This window comes from Sminthopsis crassicaudata, chromosome 5 (assembly GCF_048593235.1).
Source record: "Sminthopsis crassicaudata isolate SCR6 chromosome 5, ASM4859323v1, whole genome shotgun sequence".
Classification (NCBI taxonomy): domain Eukaryota; kingdom Metazoa; phylum Chordata; class Mammalia; order Dasyuromorphia; family Dasyuridae; genus Sminthopsis; species Sminthopsis crassicaudata.
The window spans coordinates 184,691,665-184,707,425 of record NC_133621.1 but is presented as its reverse complement, the minus strand read 5'-3'; the positions used below and the strand labels follow the sequence as shown (position 1 = coordinate 184,707,425).

General features: G+C 42.8%; 1 protein-coding gene across 1 annotated transcript; it reads left to right on the top strand.

The window, feature by feature from the left end:
• The first annotated feature begins 264 nt into the window (after positions 1-264).
• PHC1 (polyhomeotic homolog 1) lies at positions 265-15,761 on the top strand. The gene is given in 15 exon segments (XM_074268978.1): positions 265-397; positions 1,608-1,718; positions 2,248-2,325; positions 3,081-3,230; positions 3,863-4,018; positions 7,988-8,480; positions 9,657-10,248; positions 10,250-10,421; positions 11,017-11,164; positions 11,353-11,564; positions 12,278-12,392; positions 12,569-12,677; positions 12,863-13,013; positions 13,464-13,695; positions 14,802-15,761. Coding segments are annotated over 15 exon segments (2,988 nt in total). The 5' UTR covers positions 265-283; the 3' UTR covers positions 14,957-15,761.

The following is a 15,761-nucleotide window of genomic DNA, read 5'->3' as shown; positions in this document are numbered from 1 at the left end:
TATATGGGAGGTATATAACTTCAAAAGATTATAGGGGTTTAGGGTGGAGGAGAGCATATGTAATGTCTTGAATAGAGTGGGGAGTCATGAATGGTAGAGCTATAGGAGATCAAAGAGTGTAGAAGATGAAGTTCTACAAAAGGAAGATTAATCTGTTTTTTTTTCTTGACCTAGAATAATAAGGGGAAAAAGATATTTTTTATTGTGTTATGATTTGACTAGTTTTGCTTCCATCCAGGTCTCACGTTCAGAGCATTAGTTTTGGGGCTCCTGGACTGCTGTAATGGAAACCGAGAGTGAACAGAACTCCAACTCCACCAATGGGAGCTCCAGCGCAGGGGGTAGCACTCGCCCCCAGATAGCTCAAATGTCACTATATGAGCGGCAGGCTGTGCAGGTAAGAAGGGATTCTGAGAATGAGGGGCTATGATTTGTGGAATAGACAAGAGCATAAAAAGACAGATAGGTGGTCCATTTCCTCAGCTTCTTTATTTGTGAAATGAAGGTGAACAAATGAGATCTTTTAGTTTCAGAATTCTTTCCTTTCTGTGCTTCCAAAAAGATTTGGACAAGCAGAATATAAGGAATCAGAAGGAAATAAATTGCCTCCAGTTGATTGCATTGCTCTATTCATTTAACTTTTTTATTTATGATTCTTATGTCTGATTTGGCATTTATTGAGTTTGGATGGTAATGTGATTTAAAAGAAAGGACAGGATAGAATCTGGGTTCAGATTCTAGCTCTTTTATTGCCCTTGTGTTCTTATCATTTGACCCTGCTGGGCCTTATTTGCTCATTTACTAAATAAGGAGGTTGGACTTAGTGATCTCTAGGGCACTTTCAAGAGCTGAAATTTTGTGATCCTTATTTTATGTCATTGCATTTAATATTTTTATACATGGAAGTTTTTGTTATTATTGTTTGAAAATGGAGTATCCTTTATCTGTGATGATTGGAGCATTCATTAGAGGTTCTGCAGTAGCCCAGGGTCATAATTATTAGTCTCAGTTATTATTGTACATTTTCTGAATGCCAGTTAATTAAAAATTCTGATTTCCAGAGTACTAGATAAAAAACCATTTTACTATCTTTCAAATCAAATGAGATGATGCAAATTTCCATAAATATCCATTGTTACTATTATCTTCTTTCTCCTCACTTGATGTTACTTTGCCTTCCTAGAAACCATGGTTTTGGTTTTTAATCTCTCTCCCCCTGCCTTTACCTACTGTTTTATTTCCCCTCAGAATGTCCTCTTTTACTTTCTAGAACAGATGGACAGAAATCCCACTTTGAAAAATATGAATTTATATGACTTTTCACTGTTCTCCTTTTTCACTTACCAGCTACTTACCAGCTACACTTACTTAGCTACTTGGATAGCATGGTACAGCTTGTACCTATTGCTTCAAATAGAATATTGGTCTAAATAGAATAGTTACTCAATTCCTCAAGGACAAAATCAGATTGCTGTTGTGTCTATCTCTGGCTTCTACCTCTACCTAGCCTTAATTTTTTAAACTGGCTCACAGCAGTGCAAATAGGTTAGAAGTCAGCAGTTCCCCATTTTGAATGACTTTTTCTCTCTTTCTCTTGTTTCTTTTAGGCCCTGCAGGCATTACAGAGACAGCCTAATGCAGCCCAGTATTTCCACCAGTTCATGCTTCAGCAGCAGCTCAGCAATGCCCAGCTGCACAGCCTGGCTGCCGTCCAGCAGGTGAGAGGTCAGCAGCCAGCTGGCCCAAGAGGGAGGGGACAGGCACCACAGGTGGGTCGGGGGACCCTTGGGGAGCACTGCATAAACTTCAAGTAGGGCTGGGGATAGAGTCTCTCCTCTGCCTCTTGTCCTCCTTTGGGGGAGGGGGAGTCCTTTGACACTTTGCTAGAGTCTCTAAGGTCCAGTCTAAGTTAAAATTTCTAAGGCCTCACCTCAGGACTGACTCATGAAATAATCCTGCAAGAGAATCTTCTGATCCTAAGATTTGCTTATCTAATATATGGGAATAAAAATTTTGACCTTTTATATGTCCCATGGAGACATTAGAATGATCATTGTAGTTGTAATTGTAAAACTGCTTTGCAACAACCAAAACAAAAGGTGAAATACCTTGTCTCCCTCCTCTATAATAAAACCTCTCTGTCCTCACCAGGGATTTTTTGTATGTTTATGTGTGTTATATGTTATTGGAAGACTCAGGGTATTTCCTTGTCTCTGTGCTCTCTCTCCTCTCTTTTGTTATACACAGGCTACCATTGCAGCCAGCCGGCAAGCCAGCTCCCCAAGCACCAGCACACCTCAGCAGACCACTACTACTCAGGCATCAGTAAGTACTTCTTCCCAAGAAGGATAGCCTTCCCAGTGTTGGAGGAATGTAAAGGAATTGGGAAGGGAACAAGCATTTAAAGTGACCCCTATGTGCCAGCACTATGCTAAGTACTTTATAAATAAGATGTCCCTTAATCCTCAAAATAACTTTGGGTAGTATATATAGGAAAACTGAGGTCAAAAGCAATTAAATGACTTGCTCAGGGTCACAGAACTACTAGATGCCCAATGCTGGATTTATTCCAGGCTCCATCACTATCCACTGAGACACCTACCATGTCCCTATTTGAGTGTGGAAACCTAACCAATTTAGTCTTGATAGCAAAGACTTTCTGTTCTTATGTAGAAAATAAGAACAAGGAGGAGATTTGCTATTTGAATCTGTTTTAGGCTTTTAATAGACATAATTTATGGGGAAAAATAAAATGGGGAAATATCTTTTCCTGGAAGTGTCCAGCACTCAGCCACGTAGCCCTACGTGGAAAGGCTACTATCCTGTGCTTCTTTGACTGACAATCCCAGGTGTATGGTTTAATGGGTGATATCAAGTAAGTACTTCCTAAACCTCATCTTAACAAGGAGTTGTGATGCTCCTTTCCTTTGACCCTGCCTAAGGGAGTATGTGCATTTGAGGAAGATGTTCTCCTCTTGACTGTAATGCTAGATTTGCTGGAGGGGAAACATTCAAGGGTTTTCTGTCACTTTTAAATCTTCCCAATCACGCATAGGTCTTGTTTTTTTTGTATCACACAGATCAATCTGGCTACCACCTCTGCTGCTCAGCTCATCAGCCGTTCCCAGAGCGTGAGCTCCCCCAGTGCTACCACCCTTACCCAGTCTGTGCTCCTGGGTAATACCACCTCTCCACCCCTCAACCAGTCCCAGGCTCAGATGTATCTTCGGGTAAGTCATTATCCATAACTACCATCCCTGCAGGATGCCATCTGGCAAGAACTTGGGCCAAACCTGGTAACCATTATCATTTCCTTTGATCTTGGTCTCCCAGATGTCTTGAGTCAAGCTGTTTTCCTTGCCTCAGTTTACCCTAGGAATGATTACTGATCTTGACAGTTCTAAGGCAGACAATGGAATGCTTTGAGATTTCAAAATCGAAGAAGCTGGATCAGGGCTAAAGGAGCAGCTCTTTGTTAAAGTTCTATTAATGATTTCTTGTTTATAATATACTCAGTGTTAAAATGTAGATATGAGAAGAAAACCATAACTCCTAGCCAATACTTTAGACTCTGAAAATTCCAGCAGATTGTTATATCTCAGCCCACTTTGCAGTTGTACTTTACTTATTTTAAATGACCATTTCTTAAAAACATGAATTTCTGGCTCTGGTTTCTTGCTATAAATCCAGTTTCATATATACTAATCAAATATTCAAAACAAAAAAGCCAATATGGAGAGAGCCAGGCTTAGCTGTGCCATCAATTATATCTTTTATCTTTTATGTCTTCTCTGCTTCTTTTTTCCTCTTTTGTCTCTTATTCATCTCTCCTCCATTTTTGTTCTTTTGCTATCCCTGCCAGCCACAGCTGGGTAACCTGTTACAGGTGAACCGGACCTTGGGCCGGAATGTGCCCCTGGCATCCCAGCTCATCCTTATGCCTAATGGGGCTGTGGCTGCTGTCCAGCAGGAAGTACCATCTGCTCAGTCACCTGGAGTCCACACAGATACAGATCAGGTCGGTAATGACTCCTTCAGGTGAGGAGAGTCAATCTCAACAAGCATTTATTAAAGACCTTCCTTTTGCCGGGGCTCTGCTAGGTGCTGGGGATAAAGAGACAAAAAGTGAAGTATTCTCCACCCTCAAGGAATACAGTATTCTCTCTTCTAACAAGAGACAAAACAAACACATATGCATAGGACAGACATATTTGTAAAGTACTTATGTCTTCTATTAAGACCCTAAAACATATTGAAATAGTTCATCTCCTTATTCTTATTTTATATGGAAGAACTTTGCTTTTAAGACTGAATTGTTTAGATTTCCACATTCAAAGAGGGCCATTTAGGTGTCTTAGTGTATAGAGATGGAGTCTGGATCAAGAGGACAAGGTCAAATCCAGCATTGGGCACTTAGTAGCTCTGTGTCTCTCAGCAAGTCACTTAACTGCTATTGATCTTAGTTTCTCCATGTATATTATAACTATCCAAAGTTAATATGAGAATTAATGGTTTTCTGTGTGTTTTGTATATGTGCATATGTATATATCTTGACTCTTGTTAAAAACAGGATATTCTACTCCTTGAGGGTAGTTTTTGTCTCTTTAATCTAGCCAAGGCAGAGGAAGGGAAACTAATATCTGTAAGGGCCACCAAGAAAGATCTTACAGGAGCTGGCACTCATCATTTTCTTAAAGAAAATCAAAGATTTCAAGAAGCAGACATGAGGAGGAAACACACTCCAGATATTAGAAACAGGAACTAGAGTATTATGTGACAAATAGCAGGAAGGCCAGTTTGGCTGGACTGTGGGCTGTGTAGAGGAGAATGCATTGATAGGTCTGGAAAAATAGAATTGGGAAAAGTTGTAAAGAACTTTTTATTTTGATCCTAGAGATACTAGGGTGACACTGGAGTTTATTGGATGGGAGTGTGATATGGTCAGATCTGCATTTGGAAAGATCACTTTAGCAGCCCTATAGAGGGTAACTAGGAGAAGAATCTTGAGGCAGAGAGATAAATCAGAACTCATTAAGTCTGTTGTTACAGTAGTAAAGGCAAGAGCTGATGAGGATCTGGACTAAGAGGGCTGCCATGTGAATGGAGAGGAGATGAATTGCAAGATGTGGAGTAGAAACACAAAGATTTGACATGTGAATGTGAACAACAGGTAGACATGAGGAGTTAAGGATTGATACCAAGATTGTGAATCGCATAACTAGGATAGCCATGCTCTTGACAGAAATGGGAAATTTGGGGAATCGATGATGGACTTACAGGAGAGAAAAGTGTTTTATTTTAAATTTTTTGAGTTAGAAATGCCTTTGAAACTGTGAGGAGTTTCAACTTGATTCAATAGGCAACAGGGAAGAAATAGATTATTTAATAGTGGAAGAGCAGCTGAAATGATTTTAGGAAGATGAGTACTAAGCAGGAAGAATAGAGAAAGAATGGAGGTAGAGAGACTAGTGAGGATTCTCTTGGAGTAATCCAGGTATAGGATGATTAAAACCTGGAGGTAACCTGAAAATGAGGAAGCAGCAAATTAATACTGTTTTGAAGGAAGAGACCATAGCAAATGTATTTGTCATATGGAGGAGAGATTAACCCCAGAGGGAAGAGCAGTAGCAGAGGTTTTAGAGAGGCAGATTTTGGCTCATAAGAAAAAACTTTTTGTCATACCAGTATACTAAGGTCTGGGGATACAGATAAAGTAAAAACACCATCCTTGCCTTAAAGATCACATTCTAAAGGAAAGAGCAGTAATCCATACAATCAAAGTGGGGGAAGATATTTTGCAATATAAATGGGACAGAATCTTAGAGAAGAGGCAGTAGTGGTTGAATTTTTTTTTTTTTTTTTTTTTGTCTTGGAGGCAGATAGGGTTGAGTGACTTGCCCAGTGTCACCCATCTAGTAAGTGTCTCAAGTCAGATTTGAACTTGTCTTCTTGACTCCTGGGCTGGCACTTCTAGGAGCAGCTGAATCTTAAAGGAAACAGGGGAAGTATAGAGGCAGAGATGAGGAAAGAGCACATCAGGCATGAGATGGGAAAGCCAGAGTACATATATGAGAAATAGAGAAATTATAAGAAAAGGCTAGTATCACTGGATGTGGAATGTGTGGAAGAGTAAAATGTATGAGCACTAGAAAGGCAAAGGGCTGAAGGGCTTTAAAAGCCATTAAGGTTTTGTATTTGATCCAGAAGGATCAAAAGGTAATAGGGAGCCACTAGAGTTTGATTATAGAAAAATTGTAGGAAGATCACATTGGTAGCACACTAGAGTGGAGCCGGGTTTAGAGGGGAGAGAGACTATCCAGCAAATATGAGTTGATAAGGTGCCAGTACTGGGGTGCTGACTGTCTGAGTGGAGGGAAGAGATTTGATAATAGTGCATATATATGGGAAGGATCAGTGAGGTGTGGAGAAGAACAAAATTGTGGATCAGGGTACCTGGGAGAAAAGTGGTGCCCTTGGAAATAATAAAAACATTGCAAAGTCAGGATGGTTTGGGAGAAGAGATAATGAGTTCTGTTTTGGACATGTATTTTAGAGGTGCTTATGGAATGTTCCAATTTGGGATGTACAATAAGCAGTTGATGATGAAAGACTGGAGGTCAGAAAAAAGATTAGAGCAGGATAAAAAGATGTGCTGTCTTGTCCCTGTCGTTAGAAGTCTTCGAGTAGGCCCCTCGTGGAAGGCATTGTAGAGCCCATAACTGTTCGGCCATGGACTGGATGACTTCTGGAGGGTCCTTTCTAACTGGTGTGCTTTGTGTCTATTATCTCAGAATTTCTAATCTGGGACAATGAAATGCTTCTTATGTGTTTTGCTGAAGTTATGGTGTAGTGAGTACTTTTCCCTTTCATATCAACACCAGAGATTTCCTTAAGATGGAGGATAGATAAGGATTTAGTAGTAATATAATCAGATGGAATCAGAACTGGTTGGATTTAAAAAGTAGTTAACAGTTCAGTGTCATTATGGCAAGTGACATAAAAGCTAACATACTGAATAACATCTTGACAAGCAAAAGTATTGAGATGAATCTAGTAGGTTAAAAATCCAAAAGGAATAAATGTTAAACCTTTCATTTGTATATCAAGAAAAGAGACATAGTTAGTAATTGTTCTGAAAACAGTAAAATAATTGCAATACTTGGTGTACTGCAAACTCAGTGAGTCATTAATATGATTTATGGCAGTCCCCAAAAAGCTCATAACTCATATAATCTTAAACTGCATTAGCTGCTAGCTAGGTCTCACTTCCACCAATATGGAAGTGAAGATGTACCAATTGACTTTTCCCTTGTTAGATTTCAGCTGTGTTCAGTCTTGGACACCAGAGTTTAAGGTCATTGAAAAGCTGGCAAGAACTCAGAGGAAGGCAACCAGAATGGGGAAAGTCCTTGAGTTCATGACATATTAGGATTGGTTGAAGGGAATAGGCCTGTTTGGCCTAGAGAAAAGACATTACAACTAGTTTTAAAGTATTTGAATTCTTTCAATATTAAGGAGAGGTTAGACTGATGATTCAGTTTAGCTCCAGAGACCAGAAACCAGAAGCAATTGATTGAAAAGCAATTTTAGGTTTATCCGAGGTTGGGGAAAATTTCCTAATACTAATTGCTGTCTAAAAGTACTATAGTTTGCCTTGAGAAGTAGTGGATCCTTCTTGACCCCCAACCCCTTGGAGGTGTTTGTTTGTTTTTTTTTGGAGGGAGGGGAAGAAGATGGGCAGAGAGAGATAATGAAGTGGAATGACTTGCCTAGGGTCACACAGTGTCTGAGGCTGAATTTGAATTCAGGTCCTCCCAACACCAGGGTTAGTGCTTTCTGTACTGCACCACCTAGCTGCCCCTCCTTGGATGTCTTAAAGTAGACACTAGTAGCTCATTCTGCTGAGGGGTGGGACTGAGGTGACTAATGAGTCTCTTCCAACTCCCTCCTTTTCTCCCAATCTGCATTTTCACTTCATGTTTTTCAGGTGCAGAACTTGGCAATGAGGAGCCAACAGTCTTCAGCCCAGGGTCCCCAAATGCAGGGCTCTGCTCAAAAGGCCATGCCCCCTGGAGCTTCTCCCACCACAGGCCTTCCCCAAGCCACTGGCCAGCCTTTAGCTATGGCTCAAGCTTCCTCTGGCGGGGCAGGCCAGTCTCTCAACCTCAGTCAAGCTGGTGGGAGCAGTGGGAATGGCATCCCAGGATCTGTGGGGCCGGGGGGTGGCCAGGCATCTGGGGGCCTGGGTCAGATGCCCTCGTCAGGGATGGGTGGAGGTGGGAGCTGCTCCAGGAAGGGCACTGGGGTGGTGCAGCCTTTGCCTGCAGCCCAGGCAGTGACAGTGAGCCAGGGCAGCCAGACAGAGGCAGAAAATGCAGCAGCCAAGAAGGCAGAGGTAGAGAGCAGTGGACAGCAGAGTGTGGGCATGAACCTGACCCGGACAGCTACACCTGCTCCCAGCCAGACCCTTATCAGCTCAGGTGAGCTATCTTGGCTCCACAGGGTATCTCTGTTCACCAGAGACCTGTGGGGTTTTTTTTCTTGGAAAGCAGAGGACTGGCTACTTTATTTCCCTTTTGCTTAAAAGATTTATCAGACTACTCTTGATTGACCCTTTTATAGCATGAGAAAAGAAAATGAATACCCATTCAGCTTAAGTTATGCTAGTGCTATTAAGAAAAATAATGCATACTAATTAGAACTCTACACTAAGCACCGGCCAGCTTCTAAGCTGCTCAGTTCTGGTTGCTTTACTCTGAAATCTTCCATTGCCTTCCCTCTGCCACTGTATTCCCTCTCTTAGACTTAGGAACAGAAAGTTGTCCCAACTATGGGCCAAAATTGAGTTCAAATAGACCAAGTCCCTCCTCAGTATGTCCATCTGCTAGACTCAGGATTACTCACTATGTGAGAAGAGAAAATATTGTAATTGAGACCTGATTAGGCCTGCCCCCCGAAGCTCCTTGGACCTTGGTTTCCTCAAGGGGGAATCTCAACTTTCTTGCCTTTTAAAGCAATTGAAAAGTTTAGACTCTGGAGATTTTAGGAATATGGGTTAATAGCAGTTGTTGAATTAGCATAAGAAAAATCTATCTTCTTACACTGCCAGATCTTGATCACGAAATAGTATAATAACAGAATGCAAGAAAAGGAAATGATAGTACCAAAACAAAAAAAAAAAAGTTTTTTTGACATATAGGTAGATGAAGAGACCCAGCTACATGCATTTACTTCTCAATACCCTTTTTATTGTTTATTCCTACTCCCCTGCATAGGTATCCTGATTCTCAGCTAGAGCTGGGAGAGGGAGAGGTGAAGGGAAGCCTATATATTGTCACAAATAATCTATTGTAGATAAAGCACTAAGAGAGGATGGAGTTGATTGTAGTTGTTAGAAAAACGACTTTCAGTACCAGTTCTTTGTAATTTTCTATAAAATTCAACCCCCTTTCCACTGATTTTTAGAAATAGGCAAATTTGATCATACCTAACTTGAAGCAAAAGTATGGATAAGGTGACATCAGAAAATCCATCTCGGTTTAGGATTTTTTTGATTATATGACCTCAAAGTTTAGAAATGTGGGTAGGAACGCTTTAGTTTGATCAGATCTTATTCTTTCCCTGTTCCCTTGCCCACCTTGGCCTCATTCCTCTAGCAACCTACACCCAGATCCAGCCCCACTCACTGATCCAGCAACAGCAGCAGATCCACCTACAGCAGAAGCAAGTCGTAATCCAGCAGCAGATTGCCATCCACCACCAGCAACAGTTCCAGCACCGGCAGTCCCAGTTGCTCCACACAGCTACCCATCTCCAGCTAGCCCAGCAGCAGCAGCAGCAGCAGCAGCAACAGCAGCAGCAAGCCCCAACCCTCACCGCCCCTCCTGCACAAGTGCCCCCCTCCCAGCAAGCCCCGCCTCCACAGTCTCAGCAGGCTCAGACCCTGGTTGTGCAGCCCATGCTCCAGTCACAGGCCCTTGCCCTCCCTCCTGACTCTGCCCCTAAACCACCCCTGCCCATCCAGTCCAAGCTGCCGATGCCATCCATCAAACCCCCTCAGTTAGGGGCTAACAAGATGTCTGCTACGCAGCAGCCGCCACCACATATTCCTGTCCAGGTGGTGGGAAGCAGGCAGCCAGGTTCGGCCCAGGCGCAGGCTTTAGGATTAGCACAGCTGGCGGCTACTGTGCCAACTTCTCGAGGACTGCCAGGTGCAGTGCAAGGAGTGGGCCAGCCCCATGTGACTTCCCCCCCCCTCCCAGGCTACTGGAACCCTGCAAGAAGTCCCTCCACCACTAGCCTCTGGGGTCAGCTTGACCCCTCTGCAGGGGACAGCACATGTGGTAAAGGGAGGAGCCGCTGCCTCACCTGTTGTGGCCCAGGTTCCTGCTGCCTTCTATATGCAGTCTGTCCAGCTGCCGGTGAGTGACACCTGAAAATGAAAGGGAAGTTGGTAAGGGAGGGTCTGGTTCACAGCGGGGGTACTTCTTGTTAGCCGAAGAGTAGTTCAAACATGAATACTGCTTTTCTGGTCCTGATGTTAGAAGGACTCTAATAATATAAGCAGTATTTAAACTCCTCATCTCTAGTATTCAGTTTTCTAATCAGTAATATGTTTAAACCCTTTCCAAGGTAGACAGATGTATGGGGACCAACCAACATGTGGCAGACCTCAGTTCCTAGGTTAAGTCTCAGAAACGCCCAGCCTGGGAACAAAGGGGAGGACCCAGAAAGAAATTTTACTGAAGAATTTAGGGCTGGGACAGCTAGGTGGCGTAGTGGATAAGAGTACTAGCCCTGAAGTCAGGAGGGCCTGAGTTTAAATCTGGCCTCAGACACTTAACACTTCCTGGCTGTGTGACCCTTGGCAAGTCACTTAACCCCAAATGCCGCAGCAAAAGAAGCAAAAAAAAAAAGAATTTAGAGCTGCTGAATGAATGGGAGTGATCATCATCCTATATTATCCTTCATCCTTGGGTTCTTTGCTATTTTCTTTCTCATTTCCCCAATATAAAGGGCAAACCCCAGACTCTAGCTGTTAAGCGAAAAGCTGAATCTGAGGAAGATAGAGAGGAAGTCTCCACTATAAACACTATGCTTCCTGCCAAGTCATCACCAATTGTAGAGAGTCCCAAAACCATGGAAGAAAAGGGCAGCCTTGCAGGTGAGATGACAGTGGGATTCCTAGTGATTTCTGGAGTTCACTAAAGAGCCAAAAGACAACTTTAGTGCAGTCGTGTATCCAAATTGGGGTGGATAAATGGGAAGATCTCAAAACCCCTAATCACCAAAACCGGAGGAGCCTACTGTTGTTCTTGTGTCTGCTGCTTACATGTTTTTTTTGTTTTCTAGAGAAAGCTGAGCCAGTGGTCAGCATGGTCCCTAACACTCCTACCAGTGACCTAGCAGTCTCAACCCCCACCCCATCTGCACCACCCCCCACGCTGGCTATGATGTCTCGACAGATGGGTGACTTGAAGCCCCCACAGGCCATTGTGAAACCTCAGATTCTTACCCACATCATTGAAGGCTTTGTCATCCAGGAAGGGGCAGAACCTTTCCCGGTGAGGGAATAGGGTCAAACAATTTAGAATTGGGAATTACAATTTGCTCTTCTAAGCAAAAAAGCAAAAGAAAAAGTTCCCCAAATCAAAATGAGTGACCCAGTAATAAGGAAAAGGTTCATTAGCCATATAGATTTGTGTTTGAATCCTGGCACTGCCATTGTCTGGCCTTGGGCATGGGGTCTGCTCCTCTATAGAATGAGTGGAAAGGACTAAATAATCTAAGGGCCCTGCTGCCTCACAATATAAGATCCTATATAAGTTAGAAAGAAAGAGGAAGTAAAAAGAAAGCATGATGGACATGGGAAAGTAAAAGAAGAAATTAAGGTTGGGTTTCTGGAGATCATGTAATCTAACTTTTTGATTTTACAAATAAACCAGTAGTTTGCAGCAGCTAGGACTATGCAAGCTTATGCAGCTAGTTGTTAGTAGCAGAGCTAAGATTTAATTGACTCCCAGGCCAGTTCATTTCACTGTACCATAGGCAAAGGCCAGGAAAAAGAAATAAATTGCTAGAGAGAGTGTCTATCTGCTCTCCAATGGATCTATGAAGAACTGGGATTGATTGTCCCACCTATTCTGAGAGAGTGATTTTTCTCTGGTTCACTCTGTAATTTAAGATTATAAGAACTTTACAGAGGAATATCCTCGACAAAGAATTGTAAAGGAAGAAGGAAAGAAAATAAGCTAACTAGTTACATTGCCACTTACAGGTGGGCTGTTCCCAGCTTTTAAAGGAGTCTGAGAAGCCATTACAGACAGGAGCTCCTACAGGACTGAATGAAAGCCAACCAGGTGGCCCCATAGGGGGGGACAGCATAGCTTCAGGTGAGTAGGATTGTGAAGACCCCTTTTGGGGAAGGAGGTTCATGGTGGTGGGCTTAAACTGATTTGCTAGTTCTCTTTTAGAGATTTTATTAATCTTTGGGAGGAAGGGGTCTCATGTGAATGGTGTCCTAGTGGTAGAGGTGACAGCCTGGCCCTCAGCTTTTCCTGTTCTTTAGAGCTGGATAAGAAAACCAATCTGCTGAAGTGTGAGTACTGTGGAAAATACGCTCCAGAGGAGCAGTTCCGTGGCTCCAAGAGATTCTGCTCCATGACTTGTGCTAAGAGGTACTCGTGCTCCCCTAACCCTCACCATCCCTTTCCTGGACCATTTTCCAGATGCTCTTTTAGCTCCTCTCCTGACTTTTCATTTCACATTTAAAATTCAAGTTTGTTTTGTGTAGGGTTAGTGTTTGAGGTAAAAAGCCCTACTCAAAGTCTTGACTGCTCTTGTGCCTCATCTCTTCCCATAGGTACAATGTGAGTTGTAGCCATCAGTTTCGACTAAAACGGAAAAAAATGAAGGAGTTCCAGGAGGCTAACTATGCCCGAGTACGCCGGCGTGGACCTAGACGAAGCTCCTCTGACATTGCCCGCGCCAAGATCCAGGGCAAGCGACACCGGGTGAGGCTCACTAGAAGACCACTGAAAGAAAAATTTAGAACCCTCCCTGAAAGCAGTTTCCTTTCATCCTTCACCTTCAAATGTCCCTATTTCAAGGAGTTTGAAGCACGATTCCAACCCAGCATTAAGTCTGGGTGAGAAATGTCAATAGTTGCCTTCCCTCACTTCCCTTACATGTCTTCTAGTTCTTATCTTTCAATATAATTATATTTTGCATAGAAGAGCTGAGTTAGTATATTGTGGGGGGAAAAGGAGAAAAATGGTAATGTGGTAAATGTGGTAAAATTGAAATGTGCTTGTAAATAGAGTTGCCTCTTCCATTTGCAGACTATTTCAAATTTGTGTATGTATCTTAGAAATATTCTAAAGGCCCTAGAATGTGGGAGATGCATATCATAGTCCTGCTTTTAATTCTACTAGTCCCTCTTCCTTATCTCTCTTCTTGCACAGGGTCAGGAGGATTCTAGCCGGGGTTCAGATAACTCTAGTTATGATGAAGCCCTATCTCCCACTTCCCCTGGACCTTTATCAGTGAGGGCTAGTCATGGAGAACGAGACCTGGCAAATTCCAACACAGAACCCCTAACTCCAGAGCTGCATGGTATCAACCCGGTCTTCCTGTCCAGTAATCCCAGCCGCTGGAGCGTGGAAGAAGTCTATGAATTTATTGCTTCTCTACAAGGTCAGACCTTACTGAAAAACCCCTCCCCATTACCCAAAAGAGTAATCTACATTTTTTTTTTTTTTAAAGAAAACATCCCTTATTGTGATTAATGTACATATAGTGAAAAGTGCTGTTTCTTTATAGTTATATATCCTGTGAGTAGCATGGCTTGGGATTTCAGAGGAAGGATTATCAAGGATAATTTCTCAGAAATTGACTTGCCACTCTACCATGTTACAGAAACAATAGCAACTTTCCATTGTTTGAAACTTGTTGGGCTTCTAATTTAATGGCCGTTATTCTCTTTAGGGGATCTGCTTTCCAACTTTATTACTTTTAATCACCATGAGCCTTACAAAATGAAAATTGTCATATTTTTTATAAGCAGTGACTAGAAGTAGTCACTGCTTCACTATAAGGGGATTATGGTTTCTTAAAGTCAGAAAAAGAACCAGAAGCCAAGATTTTAGGGGATTAAGATGTTCCAGCCCTGCCCCAAAGGAATATCGAAACCAATTCTAAGGTATTTGATCTGGTGACAGATCTGGCCCCAGAGTAGAGTAGGTATTCTTTGTTTAGTTGCCAATGTAAAACTTATTCTTTACTGTGGACTCCTATAGAATATGCTATTCTATGTTTTAGTTTGTCGTAGTTTTCAGTCTTCTAGGTAGTTATATCCAATTGCCCATTTTCTTTCATTCTACCCCAAGAATATGCTATCTTAGATCCATATTATAGCACTGAACATAGGATAAGTGAGTCCCATCCCAGCTTTGCAATTGCTTATCCTCAGTTCACCCATCACGCCCTGCCACTGTTCTGTCTGGGGCACTGTGAGGGCAAAGGAAATACTGTCGCTATGCATCTGAAGCTCCTCAACCTGAAAATGGAAGGAGCACCCTGGGATGGAAATGATGGAGGAGGGCAGCAGGATGGCACGAGATGGGGCCACGATGCTGGAGACTGCTGTGAAACAGGTGGGACAGTCTTAAGGGAGACAGGCCAGGTTATAGCCCCACTGCCTTCCAGTTCTTCCTTTTCCTCTCCCTTCTTTACCCTTTTTTCTTCCTTTCCTGGCTGGTTCCTGTTCATTAAAACTCTTTTCCTCTTTGCCTTTTTTCTAGGATGCCAAGAGATTGCAGAAGAGTTTCGCTCTCAGGAGATTGATGGGCAAGCTTTGTTATTACTCAAAGAAGAACATCTCATGAGTGCCATGAACATCAAGTTGGGCCCAGCCCTCAAGATCTGCGCCAAGATCAATGTCCTCAAGGAGACCTAATAGAGCCTTCTCATAGACTAGCCCAAAGTGGGCTGTCCCTTGCTGCCCAAGCTGCAATCTGCTGAGGACCAGTAGTGATCTGGGCAGAGGAAGATAGGTGTTTAACCAGTGGGGAAGACAGGAAAAATGAGTGTTCACCCATCCCCTGGTGAACTTTACTGTTACCACATGGTAGCAGCTTTTGACACTTTCAGTTCTAGTTTTATTTTTTAAAAAATGGCTCCTCCTTCACCACCCCACCCTTCCCTATCACTCCCCCAAATCTGAGAGACCTGGAGGGCAAAGGTTCCTCAGCTCTGTCCTGGATGGTGAGTCCAGGGCTTCAGTTATCCTGAAAGACTACGGTAAGGCAAGGGCCTGACCATGCATGGTGGAACAGGTGAGATCTGAGGCTGCTGTCTCCCATCAGGGCAGTAAGGGTAGGATTGTCTAGTTTATGGTACTTCTTTCTGTACCGCTGTAACTGTGGCCGAGTCCCTCGCAGGCTCCACCTACTCCCTAGCAGAGATATCAGCCTCTTTTTGAAAGTTGGCTCATAACCTTCTGAGTTGGTCTAGGGACATATGGCATGTTTGTGGCTGGCACGTGTGGTTTTTCTTCTTTGCTTCCCCATTCATCTGTTGGCTTTCTTCTATTCTACCCACCAATCCCTCTTTTCTTTCTACCTCCTTTCTCCCTTAGCTTTACAAGACCAGGATTACGAGTTACTGGGGGCAGGAGTAAAAAGCACCCCCCTCAGACCCTGTTTCTTGTACAACAAAAAAAAAACTATTTTTTTCCCTTCCTTAGTAAAAGGATGAAAACT